Raw genomic sequence first — 16,945 nt, forward strand, 5'->3', positions numbered from 1 at the left:
AACAGCTTTTTTTTCTTTTTTCATGGGGCATGACTGGCAAGGCTAACATTTGTTGCCATCCCTAATTGTCCTTGACAATTAGGCTAGGTCATTTCAGAGTCAACCGCATGTAGGCCAGACCAGGTAAGGATGGCAGATTTCCTTCCCTAAAGGACATTAGTGAACCAGATGGGTTTTTATGACAATTGATAATTTCAGTGCACCATTACTGAGACTAGCTTTCAATTCCAGATTTTTATTGATAAATTGAATATATTAATTGAATTTAAATTCCACCAGCTGCCATGGTGGGATTTGAACCCATGCTCCCAGGATAGTAGCCTGAGCCTCTGGATTATTAGCTTGGATTGGATCATTGCCATTACACCACTGTCTCCTTCCAGCTGTTGGATGTTAGAAGTGAGAACTTGTATCCATCCCCCAGTGCTAATATTCTTCAAGTTGATGAGCACAAGAATTCATCAAGAAAAAACAGCACTAACAGATTGTGCGCTTGTTATGACATATTTTTGAAGTCTCCAATTTCCACATTTGGCTGATTTTTGATAGGCTGATTTCTGATAGGCTGATTTCTCAACACTGCATTAATTGTTTCTTCCAAAACCATCTGCTTATGTCCAACCCTAGCAGATTAGCCAACCATTCCTGCACTGTCACAGTAGAAGGCTTTTTATCAAATTACCTCAAAACCCAGCCACTTGCTTTGGAGTGTGTTTAATTCTGAAGTGGGCACCTCGGCACAGAATACTGAGACGATTAGCTGCCAATAGCAAACTGAAGATTTTCTCTTGGCCATGTGGTAATGACTAACCTTGTGATTGTTTTCTTAGGGCTTCAAAAAAGAACACAATTGACTTTTGACCTGGAAGAGAAAGTTAATTTATGTTGTGGATAATAGCAGCTCAAGTACGGCATTTTGGGAGATTTTGTTTTTGAAACATGACAAATTATTAATAATGTTTTTGAGGGATTTGGTGTAATCTCCAAAGATAATCTGCCTTTCAGGAATTCTAAAGTAAAGTGGGCATAGGTTGTCACAATGAACTAATGCAAATGGTTGTCTTTTACAGCATGTCTCTGTTGAACCACAGCTGTGACCCGAACTGTGTGATTGTCTTTGAAGGAAAGCAACTCCAGCTTCACGCAGTTCGACAGATTCAAGCCAATGAAGAGGTAATTTATTATATGATAATGTCTGCAAGTGAAGGTGTTGAAGGAACTCTGCTGCTTGTAACTTAACAGACAGCAAGTCCCCTTCACCCATCACCCATGTGCTTGCTGACGTACATTGGCTCCTGGTCCAGTTGCACCTCAATTTTAAAATGCATATCCTTGTGTCCAAATCCCTCCATGACCTTTCCCTTCCCTATCTCTGTAATCTCCTCCAGCACTACAATCCTCGGAAATCTCTGCGCTCCTCTGATTCGGGCCTCTTGTGCATCCCCCGATTCCCTTGGCTCCATCATTGGTGGCTGTGCCTTCAGCTGCCTGGGCCCTAATTGGCCTTTGTCATTTGGAACAACAGCTTGTATTTATATAGCTTATTTAACGCACTAAAATGTCCCAAGGAGCTCCACAGGAACGTTATGAAGCAAAACTGGACACCGAGCCACATAAGGCGATTTTAGTCAGCTGGCCAAAAGCTTGGTCAAAGAGGTAGGTTTTAATGGGTGTCTTAAAGGAGGAAAGAGAGGCAGAGAAGTTTAGGGAGGGAATTCCAAGGCCTAGACTGAAGGCATAGCCACCAATGGTGGAGCCATTTAGAGAACATATTTCAACATAAATCTTTGAAAACACACGATTTAAACAGATGACCAGCAGACTCTGACTTGCTATAAAGCACCCAGACTCTCCTCACGTCTAGGTTAGGTTGTAGAATCTCTCCATAATTTGGGATTGTTGAGCAGTTATCTCTTTCATTTACCTTTGACCTCAATGAAATTCTGGCCCACATTGAGGCAGAGCAAAGTTACCGTTGCTATTATAAATAAAACATCACCAGCAATGGCCAGAGGATAAAAATTAAAAACTATCATAATCATGAAAATGATTAAATAACCCTGTTCTCACTTTATGGGAGTGGACAGCCAATTTTAACGGGTATCAGAGGGGAATTATCCACACAATCCTGTACGACCAAAGAAGGCGAGCACTTTTCCAATTCTGCTTTTACAATATAAGTAGCCCTTCACTATCTCTGAAATAGCACCATCTTTGATATAGTTAACATTGTTAGTGATTCCCTCACTGAGAAACGACCCATATCGAGCACTTCCTGCTAATACACCCACCATTGTTACACGATCTTGATTTTTGTTTTCTGTGGGTGCCAAGAACGAGGTTAAAGAGAGGTTATATGTTGCATGGTTTGTGTTAAACGCTAATAGTTTTTTTTTGTATTTGGGACTTAATTTTGACCTGAAGCTTGGGCTACAGAGATAACTTATGCCATAAATACAATAGATATAACTTCTTACCGGCCGGTAAAGTGATGTACTCAGGCAGTGTAGCTCATGAAAAGCTCATCGTCTTGGAACAGCCGTGCTTTCCTGGGGTTGGGAAAAGTCAAAGTGTTTGTATGGGACAAAGCAGCACCCACTCCCACCTCACTTTCCCAAAACATGACCCAGCGATGTTTGGAATGGATCATTCAGTGTGATTCAGGGGAAGGAAATGAACATTCTCAGCTCAGGCGCTCGAAATGAAGAGCTTGTCACTCAGAGGCTTTTATGTGTTTGCTCAAAGTAGCAACAGCAGCTCAATCATTTCGCCATAAATGGGCCCATCTGCAATATTGGTCACTATCACACCATTATCATTAAATACCACTGGGAACAGTAGGGGAGTGTGTTTTATAGAATCATCATGGAATCATTCAGTACAGAAGGAGGCCAATCTTTGAGAGAGCCGCCCAATCAGAGTCACTCCCCTGCTCTTTCCCCATCACCCTCCACATTTCTCCTTTTTAAATATTTATCCAATTCCCTTCGGCAAGCTCCTGTTGAATCTGCTTCCGCCACCCTTTCAGACAGTGCATTCCAGATCATCGTAACTCGCTGCGTTATAAAAAATCTCATCACTTCTCTGGTTCTTTTGCCAATTGTCTTAAATCTGTGTTGTCTGATTAGTGATGCTCCTGCCAGTGGAAACAGTTCCTCTTTATTAACTCCGTCAAAACCCTTCGTAATTTTGAACACCTCTATTAAATCACCACTTACCTTCTCTGCTCTAAGGAGAATAATCCCAGCTGCTCCAAATCTCTCCACACTGAAATCGCTCATCCCCCTGAGCATTCTAGTAAAATCTCCTCTGCACTCTCTCCAAGGCTTGTACATCCCTCCTGAAATGTGATGACCAGAATTGAACACAATGCTCCAGCTGAGGCCTAACCAATGGTTTATAAAGGTTTAACATAACTTCCTTTGGTTTGGTTTTGATAATAAAACCACAGGAGTGCTGCAGCTTGATAGTGCATCTGCACTTCTGGTAAGGGTATGGCACAGTGGCGCAGTGGTTAGCACCGCAGCCTCACAGCTCCAGCGACCCGGGTTCGGTTCTGGGTACTGCCTGTGTGGAGTTTGCAAGTTCTCCCTGTGACCACGTGGGTTTCTGCTGGGTGCTCTGGTTTCCTCCCACAGTCAAAGACATGTGGATTGATCGGTAAATTAGCCATTGTAAATTGTCCCTAGTGTAGGTAGGTGGTAGGAGAATTGTGGGGATGTGGTAGGGAATATAGGATTAATGTAGGATTAGTATAAATGGGTGGTTGAGGGTCGGCACAGACTCGGTGGGCCGAAGGGCCTGTTTTAGTGCTGTATCTCTCTATGACTCTAAGAAGGGGCTTCTTCACACCTTTGATTTGACTCATGAAGCCTTAATGATTCTCCCTGGGAGTGGGGGGAAAGGTATTCTTGGATGGCGAATCGCCACAGCCCACCTTTCCTTGCTTCTTGGATCAGCCATGGTACAGTGTGGGAGCAGATTCCCACCTCACAGCCGCAGAATGATGGTTGGCCCCAGAAGAGGGTAAAAACCAGAATGACAAAAGTAGTGAGGAGGGACAGATTGGGCGGGGTGGGGGGTGCTGTTCGGCTGACGCATTTGCAGCAATCTCCAGCCAGAAGTGCTGAGTGGATGATCCATCTCTGCCTCCTCCTGAAGTCCCCAGCATCACAGATGCCAGTCTTCAGCCAATTTGATTCACTCTGTGTGCTTTCAAGAAACGACTGAAGGCACTGGATACTGCAAAGGCTATGGGCCCTGACAACATTCCAGTAATAGCACTGAAGACCTGTGCCCCTAGCCAAGCTGTTCCAGTACAGCTACAACACTGGCATCTTCCCGACAATGTGGAAAATTGTCCAAGTATGTCCTGTATACAGAAAGCAGGACAAATCCAACCCGGCCAATTACCACCCCATCAATCTACTCTCGATCATCAATAAAGTAATTGAAGATGTCGTTGACAGTGCTATCAAGCGACACTTGCTTAGCAATAACCTGCTCACTGATGCTCAGTTAGGATTCCGCCAGGGCCACTCAGCTCCTGACCTCATTACAGCCTTGGTTCAAACATGGACAAAAGAGCTGAACTCAAGAGGTGAGGTGAGAGTCATTGCCCTTGACATCAAGGCAGCATTTGATTGAGTATGGCATCAAGGAGCCCTAGCAAAACTGGAGTCAACGGGAATCAGGGGGCAAACTCTCCATTGGTTGGAGTCGTACTTAGCACAAAGGTAGATGGTTATGGTTGTTGGAGGCCAATCATCTCAGCTCCAGGGCATCACTGCAGGAGTTCCTCAGGGTAGTGTCCTAAGTTCAACCATCTTCAGCTGCTTCATCAATGACCTTCCTTCAATCATAAGGTCAGAAGTGGGGATATACACTGATGATTGCACAATGTTCTGCAGCATTCGCGACTCCTCAGATACTGAAGCAGTCCGTGTAAAAATGCAACAAGAACTGGACAATATCCAGGCTTGGACTGATAAGTGACAAATAACATTCGTGCCACACAAGTGCAAGGCAATGACCATCTCCAACAAGACAGAGTCTAACCATCTCCCCTTGACATTCAATGGCGGCTAAATCCCCCACTATCAACATCCTGGGGGTTTACCATTGACCAGAAACTGAACTGGAGTAGCCATATAAATACCATGGCTACAAGAGCAGGTCACTGGCTCACCTCCTGACTCCCCAAAGTCTGTCCACCATCTACAAGGCACAAATCAGGAGAGTGTGATGGAAAACTCTCCACTTGCCTGGATGGGTGCAGCTCCAACAACACTCAAGAAGCTCAACACCATCCAGGACAAAGCAGCCCGCTTGATTGGCACCCCATCCACAAACATTCACTCCCTCCACCACCAACACCCAATGACGCACCAAGCCTCCTTAGACAGCACCTTCCAAACCTGCGACCTCTGCCACGTAGAAGGACAAGGGCAGCAGATGCATGGGAACACCACCACCTGCAAGTTCCCCTCCAAGCCACACACCATCCTGACTTGGAACTATATTGCCGTTCCTTCACTGTCGCTGGGTCAAAATCCTGGAACTCCCTTCCTAACAGCACTGTGGGTGTACCTACCCCACATGGACTGCAGCGGTTCAGGAAGGCAGCTCACCACCACCTTCTCGAGGGCAATTAGGAATGGGAAATAAATGCTGGCCTGGTCAGCAACGCCCACATCCCAGAATACAAAAAAAGGGGTGGGAGGCAGAATTGTTAGCATGAAGTCACACTCTGTTAAAGTATTTGAATTAAATTTCCACAGGCCGCTCTTGAGCACAAACTATTACCCATTTAACAATAAGCGGGGCCGTCTTTCCATTAGGCAGCGGGTGGAGGATTTCCTACCACTGCGGTAACATGCCGTTTTGCCTTAGTGGAGGGCCAGTGATGTGAAAGCTAGAAAAATGGGATGGAATTTAAAAACAACAAACCATGTTCTGTTTATCTCTGGAAACTATGTCGCCGGAGCCCTTAATTACTTGGTGGGTAAGAAGCAGGCCATCTTTTCACTTTACAATCTCTATTACCCTACCTTCAATCATCAAGCAAAAAATTCACGCTGTCTCTCAAGTTACCTTTGTTATCAAGATAATGAAGTGCATGGTGGCTGCCAGCCAGGCTGTTACTCCCTGCAGTCAAGGACATACTGAACCTGCCTTTACCGGGCTTCCCCCTGTATAATGCACACACAAGAGACAGTGTGTGATGAGAAGTAGGGAAGGTGATGGGCGTGTTGACAAACCGCTTAATAGCTGGCCACAGCAGGATCTCACCCGTTGCTTTTGAACTTTTACAGCCTCAGTTATGAATGCAATCGGTGCTGATATTTCTACAGTGAAGACCTTAGGTTTTGGCTGACCTTGTGTTCACCTTTCATAGCAGTGAAGAGTGAAGCCTTTTAATGGGGCCAGAATTGAACAATCCTGCATCTGAAAGCTGGCCGAATAAAAATATCTGTGCAGTCAGGGATTTGTTAAAGAACTGATGGCCAGTCCAGCTCTTCCCTATGGCTCGCTGAAGAAAAACCTGCATTTGTGTAGCACCTTTCAGTACTTCAGGATGTCTCAAAGCACTTTACAGCCACTGAAGTACTTTTTAAAGTATAGTCACTGTTGTAAAGAAGGAAACACAGTGGCCAATTTGTACACAGCAAGCTCCCACAAACAGCAAAGTGATAATGACCAGATAATCTGTATTTTTTAGTGGTGTTAATTGAGGGATAACTATTGGCCAGGACACCAGGGAGAACATCCCTACTCTTCAAATAGTGCCATGGGATCTTATACATCCACCTGACAGGCCAGACAAGACCTCATCTTAACATCTCATCTCAAAGACAGTACCTCTGACACTGCAGCACTCCCTCAGTGCTGAACTGAAGTGTCAGCCTTGATTTTGTGCTCAAGTCTCTGGAGTGGGACTTGAACCCACGCCCTTCTGACTCAGAGACAAGGGTGCTACCCACTGAGTTGACATCTGAGTGATACGTGTTTCCTGCCCAGCCTTCAGCCTCTTGCATAGGGTATGTGCTTGAGAAGCCATCTTGCCTACAGCATTCAATGGTTCCCACGTCATGTGCTGCACTTCAAACAGGTCAAAACTATAAAGATGAGAACTAAAAGACAATCAGCAATTTCATGCTGATTTCATGTGACCCAGAGCTGGAAACTGAGGGAGCAAATTCCCTTCGCAGATGGCAATTAACCTCTAACTGACCTCAAAGGGACAGGACAAAGTAAACGGTGCTCCGTCTCAGCAGAATAATCCTTTGTGCATTAAATGGTACAAGGTCTCTTACTGGTAATTCAACTTAACTCACTTGACTCAAATTTCTTAAGTTTTTTTTTTAAAAGCCCATTGTGCTGTTTTATGTAAATTGCTTAAATCAAATTTCAGGATAATTCAAATCTCTAAGAAATAAAACGGTTGAATTAATAGGCGCAGACTGCAGTTCTATTGTTATAAAATGCCATCTAATCTGACCTAATGTGAGCAAAGCCATGGGGAATCTGTTAGCTCATTCAGAAAAAATATGTTTTGTATTTATGATTTATCAGGACGGTAGCAAAGTGGTAATGTTACTGGAGTAGTAATCCAGGGGCCTGGATTAGTTCTGTGATGACTTGAGTTCAAATCCTACCACAGCTGCTGGAGGAATTTAAAAGCAATTAATATATAAATCTGGAATAAAATGCTAGTCTTATTAACAACCATTGAAAAAAAAACTCCTGTATTGTTGCAAAGACCCATCTGGTTCACTAATGTCCTTTAGGGAAGTAAATTGGCATACCTTACCAGGTCTGGCCTGTAAGCGACTCAAAACCCACAGCAATGTGGTTGACTCTTAACTGCCCTCAGAAATGGTCTAGTAAGCCACTCAATTCATGGGCACTAAATGCTGACCTTGGCAGAGACACTTGCATCACAAGAATGAATTAAAAAAAAGGATAACACACGTTTAAGAGGAAGCCTAACTCTGTTTAAGGGTTTTCGGTAGAATTATTTTATTTGTAGACTCTAAACTCTCACCAGTTGGTCAGCTTCCTTCCATCTATGAAGAATAATGGATACGCAGCAAACAATCCATTTAGGTGGGGTGTCTTCTCTTGGTGCATCTTTGCTGATGGCTGTGAAGGCCAATCCTTGAGAGGCAGGTTCTTCTGTATGCCACACGTGAAGCTGCCAAGTTGATGTTTTCGGTGCTGGCACCTGTTGCCAAGCTGCTGTAGCCACTGGTTGTCGGGGCAGTGCACACCAGTTGTTACGACCTGGTGAGAAAGGGGTCCACAGGTTCCCTCTCAGCCTTTGCTTGGTTTAACCGTAACAGTGTTTAATTTTAAAACACTATTTTAGCTCTCCCTCAGTGAATCCTTGTTCACTGCTCTCCAATTGTAAGGCAAAGAAATCAACCAGACAGCTTTTCTTAGATTTAAACAAGAAAGGTGCAAGTTTATTAACCTTAAACTCTAATTTGGTTAACGACTACGAATATGCGATGCGGCCACGCAAGCATGCATATGCAATAAACACGCATGCAGATAGAGACAAAAAAGTAGAAAGAATAAAGAGGAAAAGGGTCTTTGATTGCTGCTAAGTCTTGCCATTTCAGTGGGGCCCAGTGCATGCTTTAAAACTTGTTTTGATGTAGGAGTCTTTTCTCTCTTGGGGTTTAAGTGTCTTCATTGCGTCCGGAGATTCATGAGAGAGAAAGAGAGAGAGCTAGCCAGGAGAGAGGCTGTCTTCGTCCAAATTCAGTTGCAATCTGACCCAAACTGTGCTGTGAGCAGTTCAAACAAAAACCTGGGCCAGCAGATTAATCATGTAACTAGCTGTTTTAACAAACACCTGCATTTGTGGATCTTAGCAGACACCCTGGAATGCTGGCTTTCTTACACAGTCAATGTCTGGTGATCAAAATCCGTTTGGGTTAATTGAATCAGGGAGCTGTTCTATTGTCTCCAGGCACTGTCTCTTAGTATGCAAATGTTTTCCAGCCGCTGCTGATCTGTTTAAACAAGTCATCCTTCCAGCAACGGTTTAAAATTAATGTTTGTATGACAAAATTAATATGCCTCATTCTTGGCAGGTGGGGTCTTCATGACACTAACCACAGGATGTGTTGTCATTTCCCTCTTTTACCAGCTAGTTCTCACCAGTGTCTGAATTGTGAACTGGCACAGTAATGATCAACTCTTGATATCGTGGTTCAGACTGGAACTTCTATATAGTGAGGAGTGTTGGACTATAAATATTCTATATAGTGAGGAGTGTTGGACTATAAATATTCTATATAGTGAGGAGTGTTGGACTATATATATATTCTATATAGTGAGGAGTGTTGGACTATATATATATTCTATATAGTGAGGAGTGTTGGACTATATATATATATATATATATATATATATATTCTATATAGTGAGGAGTGTTGGACTATATATATATTCTATATAGTGAGGAGTGTTGGACTATATATATATTCTATATAGTGAGGAGTGTTGGACTATATATATATATATATATATATATATATATTCTATATAGTGAGGAGTGTTGGACTATATATATATTCTATATAGTGAGGAGTGTTGGACTCGGGGACATAGCCTTTTCAAGAGTGAAATTAGGCAACACTTTTGTGGGGAAAGGGTGATAGAAGTTTAAAAGCCTTTTCCATCAATGGCAGTTGATGTTGATTTTAAATCTGAGGTTTTTGTTGACCAAAGCTATAGGGTGAAGCAGGAGAATGACAAAAATCAGCAGAACAGACTTGAGGGGCGAAATGGCTTCCTCCTCTTGCAATGTTCCCAGTTTCACCTTTTCATCCTTTCATCGGTAGTGCTTGTGATTTGAATACAGCCCTGACGGAAGGAATGGAAATCCCTTCTGTCTTTTGGCTGCCAAGGTGGCACGTGAAATGAGATTGCACAGCTTGACCCTGTTGCTTGTGGGCCAGAGGATAAAACTGACCTTCATTTAGCACAATTTCACTGAGGAACTACATGGCTGGTGTGAGCAGTATAAACTTTTAGCTTGGTGCAGCAAGTGGTGCTAAGATACGGGGGAAACCATATTATTGGGGAAGATAGTCAGGGAGACTGGGTGGTGCAGTGGTTTTGCATGCTCGCCTTGCATCCACAATAATGTAACTGAAGGCTTATTGATGCTACAAGTGTGGCCATCACATGTGGCAACTTATTAAAAAAATTATTTCATGGGATGTGGGCGTCGCTGGCACGGCCAGCATTTGTTGCCCATCCCTAATTGCACTTGACAACTGAGTGGCTTGCTAGGCCATTTCAAAGGACAGTTAAGAGTCAACCACATTGCTGTGGGTCTGCAGTCACATGTAGGCCAGATCAGGAAAGGACAGCAGATTTCCTTTCCAAGGGCATTAGTGAATGCAATGGGTTTTTAATGATAATCGATGGCACCATTACCAAGACTAGCTTTCAATTCCAGATTGAAATTGAATTTATTAATTAATTGAAGTTAAATTCCACAAGCTTCAACCCATGGACATTAGCCTGGGCCTCTGGATTGCTAATCCAGTAACAATTACCACAATGCCACCATCTCCCCAAGGTATCTGCCTTAGTTTGGTGTTGGCACTCTTGCCTCCTGAATGAAAACGTGATGGATTCAATCCGCAATCTATAGATTTGAACACATAATTTAGGCTGACACTTCAGTGCAATATGAACAGAAGAAATAGGAACAGGGTAGGCCATTCAGCCCTTCGAACCGGCTCTGTCATTCAGTATGCTCACGGCTGATCTTCTACTGCAATTCCACCTGCCCACACAGTACCCATATCCTTTAATTCCCTTATTATCCAAAAATCTATTGATCTGTGTTTTGAATATGTTCAATGACTGAGCATCCACAGCCCCCTGAGGTACAGAATTCCAAATATCCACAACACTCTGAGTGAAGAAATTTCTCCTCATCTCAGCCCTAAATGGTTGACCCCTTATCCTGAGACTGTGACCTCTAGTCCTAGGCTTCCCATTAGGGGAAACGTCCTTCCAGCCTCTACCTTATCAATCCCTCTAAGGATTTTATATGTTTCAATGAGATCACCTCTCCTAAATTCCGGGGAATACTGAGGAAGGTGCTGGCATTCAGATGAGATGTTAAACTGACCTTTCAGTTGGACCTAGAGGATCTCATGGCATTATTTGAAGAAGAGCAGGGGTGTTCTCCCAATGGCCTGGCTCATTTTGATCCTTCAACCAACATCACTGAGATTATCTGGTCACTAATCCCATTGTTACTTGTGGAATATATGACAAAAAAAACTTGTATTTATATCATGACTTTAACATGATAAAAAGCTCGCAAGGTGTTTCACAGGACCATTATAAAACAAAATATGACACCGAGCCACAAAAGGAGATGTTAGGTCAAATGACCAAAAGCTTGGTCAAAGAGGTAGGTCTTAATGGAGGGAAGAGAGGCCGAGAGGTGTAGGGAGGGTATTCCAGAGCTTAGGGCCTTGGCAACTGAAGGCATGGCCACCAGTGGTGGAGCGATTAAAATCAGGGATGCACAAGTGGCCAGAATTAGAGGAGCGCAGATATCTAAGAGGGTTTTAGGGCTGAAGGTGATTACAGAGATAGGGACGGGCGAGGCCATGAAGGGATTTGAAAGCAAGGATGAATATATTAAAATCAAGACGTTGCTTGACCGGGAGCCAGTTTGGTTGCCGCGTTCCCAAATTACAACAACAACTATTTTTCCAAAGTACTTAACTGGCTGCCAAGCACTTCGGAACTTCCTGAGATGCAAGTTTGCTCTTGCTTTCTCTCCCGTCCTCCCCAGATATCTGTGTTTGGAAGTAGACTGCAGAGTAATCTGAGGAGATCCCTGATACCATTTTATAGAGGGAGACTGCTGTCAATGTCACTTTGTAATATGTAGTGAGGCAACTCCTGTGATGGGTCAGTGTTGGGCCTCTTGCACTTCCATGGGTCTCACCAGCTAGTTTGGTGTCCACTGAAAGTTAAATGTGTGGAAGCAATAAAAATAAATCATTGAGAATAGCCAGGAAGGCCTCCATTTGAGTGTTGATCCCCTTGGACCCCAGTCCTAAATGGAAGAAAGTGTATTTAATGAGTGAACACGTAGACTGCAATCTCACTCTCCCCCATGGCCCTGGCACCACAATACATAGAGGACAAAAGGTCACCTTTCACATGTAATGCAGGGACCTTGAACTGTTAATACTGACTTGGAGTTTTTATCTTAGATGATAGAAAATGGGACTTCTTAATGTTTCAGCTTAATCATTTATTTTTCCTTCTGCCCACTAGCTGACTGTCAGTTACATTGATGTCATGGCAACAAGCCAAGAACGTCGGAGACAGATAGAGAAGCAGTATTGCTTTGTGTGTGACTGCAAGCGCTGTGAGACAGCAGACAAGGTTTGTTATGTCTGGATTACTTGGGAAGTTGGGTCGTGTCAAGGTTCCCAGTTTATTTTTTGTATTTCATCCAGTACTTCACTTAATTCGCTGTATTCGCTGCTCACAATGTGGTCTCCTCTACATTGGGGAGACCAAACGCAGACTGGGTGACCGCTTTCCGGAACACCTCCGCTCAGTCCGCAAGCAGGACCCCGAGCTTCCGGTTGCTTGCCAATTCAACACTCCCCCCTGCTCTCATGCTCACATCTCTGTCCTGGGATTGCTGCAGTGTTCCAGTGAACATCAACGCAAGCTCGAGGAACAGCATCTCATTTACCGATTAGGCACACTATAGCCTGCCGGACTGAACATTGAGTTCATTAATTTCAGAGCATGATGGGACCCCCATTTTACTTTTACTTTTAGTTATTTTTTTCTGTTTCCTTTTTGCAATTTTTTTTTCTGTGTTTGTTTTATTTTATTTCATCTTAGTTTGTTCAGTTTGCTTACCCACTTTTATTTTTCATGTTTGTACTTGTGGCTGGTCAATTTTCAGTCTGTTAACACCCTATCTGTACTAATGCTTTGTCTTTCAATGCACCATTAACGTAATGTTTGCCTTTGCTGCACGACCTTCTGGTCAGCTATTCTCTGCGACCTCGTCCTATCTACGCCTTCTCCTTTGTTATCTCTTGCCCCACCCCCGCTTTACTTGCTTATAACTTTTTACATTTCTAATATTTGCTAGTTCTGACGAAGGGTCACTGACCTGAAATGTTAACTCTGCTTCTCTCTCTCAGATGCTGCCAGACCTGCTGAGTATTTCCAGCATTTCTTGTTTTTATTTCAGATTTCCAGCATCTGCAGTATTTTGCTTTTACTTCACTTAATTCTGTTTGAAGGACACTTGCACCTGTTCCGTTGCCTCCAATGTCTTGTTGCATTAAAATCCCGTCATGAGTACTATTTAATGCTTAAAATATGATTATTTCAATGGCTTTGGCATTTAATTCCTTTGGGAAAATGAGATGTTGGTACTAGTTGTGATGTCAGGGAAGTACACTGGGAGGTGTAGTGGGTTAGGGGACATTGATGTTAATGTTCATCGGACAGGTGGGTTTGAATCCAGCTTAGGTTGATGTGATGAAAATCTTCTGTCTCTCCTTGCTGGCTGTAAAAGTCCTATATAGTGTCAGCCATGTTCAGTTCTGAGCACTTCACCTCTGAGTCAAAAGCTTGTGGGTTCAAGTCCCACGCTAAAGACTTCACAAAAATCTAGGCTGACACTCCCAGTGCAATATTGAGGGAGTACTGCACTGTCAGCAGTGCCAACTTTCAGATTTGAAACAGATTATCTGGTTATTATCATGATGCTGTTTGTGGGAGCTTGCTGTGCACACATTGGCTGCTGTGTTTCCTACGTTACAATGGTGACTACACTTCAAAAAGTACTTCATTGGCTGTAAAACGCTTTGGGACATCCAGTGATTGTGAAAGTCGTTATAAAAATGCAAGTCTTTCTTTCCTTTATATCAGATCTCATGGCACTATTTCAGGGAACAAATAGGGGAGTTATCCCCAGTGTCCTGGCCAACATTCACCCCTATATCAACATTGCAAAAGAAGAACAGATTATCTGGTCATTGCCACATTGCTGTTTGTGGGAGCTTGCTGTGTGCAAATTGGCTGCCGCGTTTCCCACATTACAGCAGCGACTTCAGAAGTGTGCTTAGCGATGTCCTGAGATTGTGAAAGGTGCTACATAAATGCAAATCTTTTCTCGATACGAAACTAACTAGGAAAAGTTCCAGCTCGGCTTGAACTGGGCACAATTCCTGCAGCGCACCACCACATTCAATTGGCAATTATGCTCACAGTGCCCTGTGTCTTAAAACAGGCAGAAGAAGTGAAATACCAGCTGTCTCGATGTGGGGAGAGAGGTGTGTTGCGATAAGTTACCTGCCAACTCAACTTATGAAAAAAAATCATCTGTTGCCAAGAAAGCATAGAAGTGATGTCAGAGCTGTGCTGTCACTGCACTGATACCTTCTTGACAGGAAAGATTTGATCAATCTGGGACTGAAGTGGATTCCAATAAAGTCGTTTTTTTTGTTGTCTCTGTGACCAGAGATTTATTAGCTTAGACACACAGTGCCTCCCCGCAAATAAATCAGGCCCAATGACTTTTCACATCAGTTCAATTCAGAGTCAGTATGATATTCCTCCATCATAGAATCATAGAAAGTTTAAGGCATAGAAAGAGGTCACTTTCCCATCGTGGCTGTGCCGGCAGAAAAACGATCCACCTATTCTAATCCCACCTTCCAGCATTTGGTCTGTAGCCCTGTAGCTTACGGCGCTTGAGGTGCATATCCAGACTCCTTTTGAATGAGTTGAGGGTCTCTGCCTCAACTACCCTTTCAGGCAGTGAGTTCCAGACCATCACCACCCACTGAGTGAAAAAGTATTTCCTCATCTCCCCTCTAATTTTTCTACCAATCACTTTAAATCTATGCCCCCTCGTCACTGACCTCTCTGCTAAGGTGAATAGAGCTTTCACCTCCACTCTATCCAGGCCCCTCAAAATTTTGTACATTTCAATCAGATCTCCCCTCAACCTTCTCTGTTCCAAGGAGAACAACCCCAGCCTATCCAATCTTTCCTCGTAGTTGCATTTTTCCAATCCTGGCAACATCCCTCGTAAATCCCTCTCTAGTGCAATTACATCCTTTTTGTAATGAGGTGAGGGCTCCCAGAGAATAGCAAAAAGAATGAAGGAGGCCAGTGGATTGACATTTCAGCTGGAAAACTCTCAGAGCACCTCTCCGAATCCCGGTGTTCCCGCGTAGAAACCAGTGGCTGAGTGGAATGACAGGAATCCAGAACTTCCTCTCTCCTTGTAAAATTAGCACCTTTATAAGGGTCACAGGCCACTTACTAGCAAGGCTGGGACACTATCGTGGAGGATGTGGAAATCACAGGGTTCAGAAATTGTGCCATGGAGGCTGTGAAACTCACTGGATTGTGACTGTGCACAGTGAGCTGCACAGGATTGTGATTATATAGTGAACCACACTGGTGTTATCAATGCTAGACTTTGGAGCATGATTGTTTTAAAAACTGTGATTTTTAAAAGTTTAATTTGGAGTCAGAGAAGTCAGGTGACCTCACACCATCTCTGCTGAAAAACAAGACAGAGATCTTGGTCACCAAGACAATAAAGAACCCAGATCAAAGACCTTTCTGAAAAGCAGAGACTGCAGGGGTATAACATCTGAAGAATAATGGGTTTTACCCTCACAGTCTTTCAGATCATAAGCAAGGAGTCAGTGACTCTGAAATGTAAATGTGAATTGGCATTGCTAACACTGGGGAACAAATGGAAAGCCAGGGTGCCTCTGCTGTAGCCAGACTTGTGGACTTTGCATATTGGAAAAAGACAATTGGCTATTGACTTTTGATTCCAGATAAATTCAACAGATTTTCAGAGGTTAGGCAGGCTGTAAGGAAGATTGGAAGATAACCAGTGGTGGCAGCCTTAGAGAGGAGAGAAAGGGAACACCTGCTCTCAGAAATCCGATATAACAAAAGGCTACAAAGATTTGAACCTGTTTTGAAAGTTGAGGTTTGCAGAAAGCAAAAGACCAACAGGATCACCAGAGATCACCTTATTCAGAGGTCCAGGTCGAAAGTGCTCGGAAGAAGAAGACTTTGAGAAAGGTCTGGGAGATCCAAAATGTTGCAACTGGGAGGAATTCGGGACTTTTAGCTGCAAGTATTTCCCCTCGGGGAGGACTGCGTAATGTATAAATGTGGTGTGAGCTTTTCAAGTGAATACCTTTCTCTGTAATTTGGGGTATCAGCTACTTGCAAAGTACTGTTGAGATAACTGGGGATTTATTTTCATTTAGTTGTTATAATAAAAGTCTTAAATGTGAAATCTTGTCATGTAATTCTTCAAATTGGTCTGGGGGAATCATATCTCGTGTTTTTCAGTTAACAGTCTCACTTCAGTCTTAACAACTGTATTGTGACAGTGTACAATAGAGGTTGTGAACCTCACTGGACTGAGGCAGTATTAAGCGAACCTTACTGATTTGCAGTGAATGTCATTGGATTGAGGCAGTATATGGTGTACCTCACTTACAGTGAACTTCACTGGATTCTGACAGTATACAGTGAACTGCACTGAGTTATGACAGTATTCAAGGATGCTCACTGGATTCTGCCAATGTACAGTGAACTGCACTGATATACAGTGAATGTCACTGGATTGAGGCAGTATGCAGTGAACAGCGCTGGGTTATGGCACTATACAGTGAACCTCACTGGATTATGACAGTATACAGTGAACCTCACTGGATTGAGGCAGTGTACAGTGGACCTCATAGTATGTACTTGGGTAAATGGATTCTTTGAATATTACACGCTGAAATAATGCTCTAAAATCAATACTGCTCTCGGCTTGATGTTTTACATCTTGTTGGTCAACCCAACATTGAGGCTTTGTCTAGCTTGT

At 43.3% G+C, this 16,945-nt stretch overlaps 1 protein-coding gene across 5 annotated transcripts in view; it reads left to right on the forward strand.

Annotated features, from left to right (window-relative positions):
• The window catches only part of smyd3 (SET and MYND domain containing 3), a 737,952-nt gene that overhangs the window by 623,210 nt on the left and 97,797 nt on the right, over positions 1-16,945 (forward strand). For all 5 annotated transcript variants that reach the window (XM_068045419.1, XM_068045418.1, XM_068045420.1 and 2 more), the window contains 2 exons: positions 1,071-1,173; positions 12,334-12,444. In XM_068045419.1, the coding sequence (XP_067901520.1) occupies positions 1,071-1,173; positions 12,334-12,444 (214 nt within the window). The remainder of the gene's footprint in view (positions 1-1,070; positions 1,174-12,333; positions 12,445-16,945) is intronic.

This window comes from Heterodontus francisci, chromosome 13, assembly GCF_036365525.1.
Source record: "Heterodontus francisci isolate sHetFra1 chromosome 13, sHetFra1.hap1, whole genome shotgun sequence".
NCBI classification, from domain to species: domain Eukaryota; kingdom Metazoa; phylum Chordata; class Chondrichthyes; order Heterodontiformes; family Heterodontidae; genus Heterodontus; species Heterodontus francisci.